Source organism: Vidua macroura, chromosome 13, assembly GCF_024509145.1.
Source record: "Vidua macroura isolate BioBank_ID:100142 chromosome 13, ASM2450914v1, whole genome shotgun sequence".
Classification (NCBI taxonomy): Eukaryota; Metazoa; Chordata; class Aves; order Passeriformes; family Viduidae; genus Vidua; species Vidua macroura.
In genome coordinates, this window is record NC_071583.1 from 18,695,323 (window position 1) to 18,702,496 (window position 7,174).

Here is a 7,174-nt window from a genome sequence, read left to right on the forward strand (position 1 = left end):
TTCTAATCAGTAAAAGGTTTATTGGTTTCTTTGTACTTTCTATCTGGTATCCTTATGCTTCCTTCAGCATTCCGGAAAATAATGAAAATCTAACCAATTCTTCGGAGAAGGTTCTGAATCCACTGTTAGGAGAAGTCTCTAAATTCACTCTTTCTCTTAAATACATTCTTGACATATAGTTAAGTAGCTGCTCCTGTAACAGACAAAGATCTAGTGATTTCCCTGACTGGACAACACAACATGATGTTATACACACCGGTACACTAAAACACTTTTGTTCCCGGGGAGTTACAAAGTTGCAGGCTCTTCTCCAGGCCCTGAATTAATTCTGCACGCCCATTCATACCTCCATTTCCTCCCCGTGCTCAGCTTTCACCTAGAGTTCCCAGGGAACAGATCTTACATACTCACCTCAAGCAACAATCTACGTCTGTCTTCCCAACTCTCTTTCTCTTCACTGAGCTCTGCTGATCTACAAAATAACTTTGGGCCCTCTGCACAAAACAAAGAACCAATTAATAGGCTTAAACACTTTGGATTGTGCTGCTGCTTCTAACAATGATGGACAACACAGCAATAATGTTCTTCAGAAGTCAATTCTTCCCATCCTTCCTGTTCGCTTGCCCCCCACCAGACGTTGGCTCCAACAGAAATCTTCCCTACTGCAGCCTGGTGTACGAAGAACCGTGAAAGGCTGCGGCAGTTTTCCTCAACGTGCTGCAATCTAAATTGCACTGAAATAGCAGCTGTTTCATTAGGAGCTCAGCACCAGGATCGCACTTCTTCCCCCAGAACTGAGGCCTGCTAAGGACTGAGCTCTCCATTTTAACACACTCTGTAAATCAGACAGGCTGGAAGATTGCTGGGCACTAACTGTGTGAACACAGCAATACGTTTCAGCAGCGTCATCGAATCAGTCTCGAGAAACGCACATCATTTAAGCCTGTCTGAAGATTCCACTCTACAAAACATATAACAAGCAATCGTTTTGCTGGCCTTTGCAATTTTGGGGGACTCTGTATGTTTCCTTTGGTTGTTGTTTTCTTTGTTTCTAAATACAAAATTCACTGGATTCAGAAGAGAAAACCCCAGACTCATTAGGACGAAGAACCACAGGGACATATGTGGCTGACAAGAACATTCAACATTCCTAATGGTAAGCCCAGAAAGACAGGAAGAAGTTAAAGATGATATTAATACCTGAAAGGATCCAAAATATCTAGGTAAACTGTCAAGTGGCTAATGTTTTGGTAAGCTCTAAAAGTCCAGATTCCTATTAGGCAATTACCTGAAAGAAAAGAAAGCCAGAAATCTTCTTGGCCTTTATTTTACCAGGACTTTCTCACCACAACTGTGAGATTCTCCCACAACTGTGGGATTCTACTACAGCTTTGACCACAAGTAAGGATGCCAAATTTTGACTAGAAAACATTCATAAGCAGGCAGCATTTTTTCCTCCTCACAGAATTCCAGAAACAGTTTAAAAAACAATACAAAAGGGGGTAAAGAAATTCTGTCGTACCTCTTGGGCATTCATCATCTTTGGAGAAAAAGAAAACTCCAGCACTCCCTGTGCGTGGTAAAGAAAGAAACCTAGACAAGTACAAAGGGATTTTAGCATCCTAAATTGTACTATCAAATCCCACAAAGACAAGTTAAAACTGTAGTGCTTCAGAGAAAGCATTGGTATACATTGAAAAGCTTTATTCCCCAGTAACCATATAGAGCTTTCTATTAAAAAAATAAACCACTTCTTAAAAGAAAACTGACTGTGTCTTTGGCTTTTGGCCAAACTCAGTTTGGAGTTGGTCAAACCAAAATGACCCAGTTAATTTCTTGTGCTCAACGTCTCTCTCTTCATATTCAACTTCACATCACGTGGGCTGCTGGGCATTTTGACTCTGGGCAGCACAAATGGTTTTCCAAGATGACTTTCATTGCTCAGAGGTGTGCAATGTCAGTTTCCCATTTCCTGAGCGCTGCTATTAATATTCCCACACCATCCAACTACTACAGCCAAGTAGACAACAAATAGAAACGGAACTTGCATTTCTCGGTCCTTTTCAATTTCTCACGTCTCAGGCTCATCAGCACCCTCAGAACGGCTGTCTTGGAAACGTGAAGCCTCCTGCCATGTGACTTTTACCGGCTTTATTGTTCCAAGTCCGCAAGGCTCTGCAATAACAGCACCAAAAAAGAAACAAAGCCGCCAAAACCAGATTATTCCTCCACTTGTCAGGAAAAGTTCCTCCTTTCAAGACAAATATTTACAGTGGAGAAGACAGATTTAGGAAGGACAGAATCTGCTCCTGCCTGATTTTCTGAGCTACATCTCTGCTCCAGGATTTTCCAGTTTGTTCTAGGGATCTCTTCTGTGTTCATAAGCATTTATCATTGCATTCAGAAGACACTGAATTCCTTCTGAATTCAGCACAAGTGTGGGAGGCTGGTTGCTTTGTCTTGTTGCATTGGTTTCTTTTTTTTTAATATTTGGCATAACTTCACACAGTTCCTCTTCTCTCCTTCAGGACTGTGACTCGATTTAATGTTGTTTCATCTTCTTTTCACAAGGCCTCATTTTATCTACGGTAAGAACACCCCAGTGATCATGTGTCATTCCGTTTCCTTTTTCTAAAGGTCCAAGAATACAATTCAGTAACAAACAGAATGTTCAACTCCAGGATTTAGCTCCTCCCTCTACATTAACACAAATTTCCTTTAAAATCTTGTTGGGTTCTATGAAACTTGGTAAGACTGGTGTGTCACCTTTCTCCCTGTTTGAGAAATTCAGGGCATGACAACAAGCTTTTTCACCACTCAGCAAAAACCGCAATGCCTTCTCAAAGCATGCCTTTCAGAATGCCTGAGATGCAAGCATGAGTTACCTCTCATTAATCCACCACAGCCTCGGCAAGCAGAAATGAAGATCAAAATGCTTCTGCCTAATTACCGACTTCTGCTGCTGAAAACCCCCTGCATCCTGACCTTCTTTACACCATATTGCCCTACAGTGCCTGCCAGAAGCTCTTCCCTAGAAATGGCACCGTTAGAAGGGTTCTGCTGTTACCTTCTTTGATGCACAAGTCCTCTGTGTCTCCAAAGAAGGAAAACTTGAAAGCACTCGGCTCCTGAGCTGCGTCGTTCTCAGGCAAAGGTCCCAAATGGTCATCTGGGGCAGAGTCCTGCACGTCGTCCTCTTTGTCCCAGGGTATTTCCACAGTCTTTTCTGGTTTGTTCTTTCAAGGTCCAAGCAAGTTTTTTAAATCAGCAGCAATACAGCAATCGATTTCTTCAGGCATTTGAGGCAGTGTGTCACTCTCTTCTCTCTTCTTCCTTTTGGCTTTACTGAAATGAGATTGTTCAAGGATAGCAACACAGCACACGTCCTTTTCAAAGACAGCTTCCCTGAGAGCCACCTGGCTCTGAATGTCTCCCTAACCGTATCCAAGCCCATCAAGGAGTGGTTCCTTTTCAAGGGTAGGCAGTGGGGAAACATCTGAGGTTGGAGTCGAAGGGCAAGAACAAGAGTCCTTTTTCATTTGCTACGTCCTTAAGAGACTTTTCACTCAATACATGGCAAGACAGAAATCAAGGTATTTAGCATAAGACCACTTTCCTGCCAGTAGAAATGCCAAGAGCTAATATGGTTTTCTCACAGACCTGCAAATCTCAAGGTCCCTGCACTGACCACTCTCACCTTCACTTCCGGCGGCGAACAGATGGAAAGAAAGAAAAGATGACACTATGTGCTGCTGTTGGAGGTCCCAGTTGAGACCCGATGTCGCAGGCGGGAGCGGTTGCTCCTGCGGGACACCCCTGACGGTGCCCCCCTGCGCCTGGGCCTCTGAGCCCTTGCTGCTGTCCTGCTGCTCCTGTCCTGGCCACTCCTGGACAGGACAGGTTGATTCGAGGCCCGGCGCTGCAGGCGGGAGCGGCTGCGTCTGGGGGATGTCCCTGACGACGTCTCCCTTGGCCTGGGCCTCTCAGTGCTTGATGTTGTCCTGTGGCTCCTGTCACGGCGACTCCTGGACCGGACAGGCGGACGCTGGGCCTGACCTTGCTGGCGGGAGCGGCTGCGTCTGGGGGATGTCCCTGACGACGTCTCCCTTGGCCTGGGCCTCTCAGTCCTTGGTCTTGTCCGGCTGCTCCTGTCACAGGGACTCCTGGACCGGACAGGCGGACTCTGGGCCTGACCTTGCTGGCAGGCACGGCTGCGTCTGGGGGATGTCCGTGAAGGTGTCTCCCTTGGCCTGGGCCTCTCAGTCCTTGTGGTTGTCCTCCTGCTCCTGTCACAGGGACTCCTCGATCGGACAGGTCCATCTGGGGCCCGACCTTGCTGGCGAGAGCGGGTTGGCCTGCAGCCGGGCCCAGCACGTCTGGAATGGACCCTGTCCTCAGGGTCAGAGGAGCTGCTGTACGTTGAGCTCGATGTGCTGGGGTTGCTGGTGTGCAGTGAAGAAGACAGCAGAGACTGCAGCCATACTGTGTGCTGGTGGCTGCTGCTGGGCTCCGCAGATGGAGACTGGGGATCCAGCCCCGATGGCACCAGGGTGCTGGAGCTGGGGCTGATGGCCTCAGGTGCTGAGGAGCCATCAGCAGGCTCCAGTCCTGACTGTCTGGTCAGGCTGGGGCCACTGAGCTCTAACTCAACCCTGGAAGCTGTAAGGCCAAGCAGGAATGTGAAAGACCACCCAGGCCCGAGGCAAGCCAGGCCAGAGCAGAACCCCCAGCCCTTCAGGAGCAGACGGGCTCTGCCAAGCCCAGCCTGGGCACTGTCCCCAGCCCAGGGGCACCGGCTGCTTTGCCTCCTACCCGTTCCGAGACCAGCACAGCTGTCACACTCCCAGCTCTCTATGCGGTTTCTCAGGCCAGAGCAGCGCCTGTGGGTGCCCTCAGCAGCGCAGGAGGAGCACAGGAGCAGTTCCCAGGGCCTGGGGAGGCAAACGGACTCGTGGACAACGTGTCCACAGCACAGGATTGTCCAGACAAACTCTTCTGTTTCTTTCCCCTGTGAGCCCTTGAAGTGACACACGTATCCTGCAGAGCCTCAGGTGCAGCTCCCCAGCTTACCCCTCTTCCTCTGCGTCCTCCCTGCCTCCCGGGTAAAGGCAATCCCTGGCAGTGCACCTGCTGTGCCTCTCTCCTAGATCCGCAAAGGCATAGTTGTCCTCCCATGCTGGGTCTCTGATGGGGAAAGGAAAAGCTGATGAGTTTCTGATGTCCTGCCCTCATGGAGGTACAGGTTGTCCCCGCTCTTTCTCCAGTGCTTTTCCAAGTCCTGCGTGAAGCTGAAGCCCAGACTCACAGGGCACATAGCACAGCACTTGCACCTCCTGTCCTGTGAGCCAGGCAGAAGGACACCAACCTGAAGGGAATTCGGATCCCCATGGTGAACATTTCAACCGTGAATGCCGCCTTGTCTCTGCACAGGGGGCACTGGAAGGCTAAAGCACCAGCGCACATGGCCTGTCCCTGCAGGGCAAACAGAAGCAGGGTGAGCAAGGCCCTGGTGCTGCTGAGCACCTGCTGTGCCCCGGGGCGGAGGGGATGGCTCCTACCTGGATGCAGTCCCTGTGGAACCAGGCCCTTTTGCACGCTGGGCACACCAGGGTTCTGAAGGTCTTTCTATCCTCCACAGGCTCCATGCAGATGAGGCAATCGGTGCCCGGCTCTGGAGTCGCCTCCACGTCCTGCTCTGGACTGTGCTCAGGGCAGAAGGAGCTGGAGGAAAATGGATGGGCAAAGTGAGAAATGTTGGATCTTCTCCCAGGGGCGACCAGGAGTGGGGAGGAGGTACCTGTAATCTGGAATATACTGTGTGACACAGCCGCCCTCCTTGGCACAGGGCAGGTGGAACCATCTGTCACAGTCCTCCTTGCAACACTTGATGGTTGCCCCGCTCTGGCCACAGACGCAGCAGTGCTGGAAAGAGCCAAGCAGCCCCATCAGCAGCAGCCTTGGGGCCTCCCCAGGCAGCCCCACGGCTCCAGGCAGGGCGTAGGATGTGGCCACTGCTGGGTCTCAGCCCACAGAGCCGTCTGGCGGAGGAGGCTCCTGTGCCAGAGCCTCTGTGCAGCTGCTGGGAGCCAGACTTTGTCCCACAGCCGGCCGGAAGGGCAGGCCTTTCATTCCAAGTGTCTGGGCTCAGCTCTGGCAAACCTGGCCTGGCACAAATCTCCCTGCTCTTGTCAGGCTCTCACCTTTTGTGCCGCCTGCCGAACTGCAAATCGGATATATCTAGGAAAAAATCCCACGAATCCAAGAAAATCGTCGTCTTGATGAAAAAGTAGAGTGGCAAAGAACTGCAGCAAAGGGGATGAGCAGATGAGGAGAGAGAGGCAGGAACTGCCCATTGCAATGGTGGAGGGAGCGCCCGGAGCCACTCACCAGGCAGAACTCATGGGCACAGACCCCGCAGTCCTCCAGTTTGTCACCGCAGATGTCCCGGTCAGCCTCTGCACGGCGACACAGCATGCAGGCTGCAGGGCACAGAGCCAATGGCAGCGGGCATGGGCACCTCTGCGGGGCTCTTTGCCTGCAGCAGCATCGGCCCCAAGGGCTGCTCTGCCCCTGCCTGCCTGCCTGGCTGATGGGCAGGGCTGGAGGCCTTGGAGAGCAGGGGCCATTGCGGGCACGGGTGTCCCAGGAGCTGCCCCTGGCCCAGCTGGGCCCCACTTGGGGAGGAAGGAGGCTCCCAGCCACGGCATGGCTGAGCAGCTCCTGCCTCCCCCTGCCTCTGCCCTGGGCCCCACATCGCCTGCCACAAGAGCCCCTGGGCCAGGCTGTGGGAGGGTGGCTTTGCCCTCACCTGGCTCCCTGTCACCAGGGCCCTCCTGCTTGCTGTGAGACATGGCAGCTGTCAGTGGTGAGTCCCTGTCCTGAAACGCCACCGTCTCCTCCAGGTGCTGGTCCTCTCTCTGTGCGAGAGAGAAGAGTGTGGGGAGTTTGCAGCACAGGCCCAGAGCCACGAGGGCACCAGTCCCTGGTCAGCCCTGCGTGAGCCCTGCTCCTGTCCGCCTTCTCCTCCCGTCGTCACGTCGAGGAACACCGCAGTCTGCTCTGGTTGTTCCTCCGCTGATTCTGGGCAGGGAGAGGCAGGTGAGCCTGCAGCACAGGCCCAGATCCCGAGGTGTGGGGTCCCTCTGGTCCCTGGGCAGCAGCGTCCGGCCCAGCC

General features: G+C 52.3%; 1 protein-coding gene and 2 long non-coding RNA genes across 3 annotated transcripts; all 3 read right to left on the reverse strand.

The window, feature by feature from the left end:
* LOC128814173 (uncharacterized) lies at positions 1–1,694 on the reverse strand. Its single transcript, XR_008439281.1, has 4 exons — positions 1,523–1,694; positions 1,201–1,288; positions 412–494; positions 1–193 (listed from the first exon to the last, which is right to left on the reverse strand). It is a non-coding gene; the product is annotated as an uncharacterized LOC128814173 (long non-coding RNA).
* Positions 1,695–2,035: 341 nt separating this feature from the next.
* LOC128814174 (uncharacterized) lies at positions 2,036–3,188 on the reverse strand. The gene is made up of 3 exons (XR_008439282.1): positions 3,068–3,188; positions 2,272–2,583; positions 2,036–2,175 (listed from the first exon to the last, which is right to left on the reverse strand). It is a non-coding gene; the product is annotated as an uncharacterized LOC128814174 (long non-coding RNA).
* Positions 3,189–3,196: 8 nt separating this feature from the next.
* LOC128814172 (PHD finger protein 7-like) lies at positions 3,197–6,916 on the reverse strand. Its single transcript, XM_053989774.1, has 10 exons — positions 6,809–6,916; positions 6,388–6,479; positions 6,201–6,302; positions 5,798–5,922; positions 5,559–5,721; positions 5,366–5,472; positions 5,071–5,184; positions 4,813–4,931; positions 3,698–4,659; positions 3,197–3,345 (listed from the first exon to the last, which is right to left on the reverse strand). The coding sequence occupies exons 1-9, from the start codon at positions 6,849–6,851 to the stop codon at positions 3,743–3,745; spliced, it is 1,782 nt and encodes a 593-aa protein (XP_053845749.1). The 5' UTR covers positions 6,852–6,916; the 3' UTR covers positions 3,197–3,345; positions 3,698–3,742.
* Between the last annotated feature and the right edge of the window lie 258 nt (positions 6,917–7,174).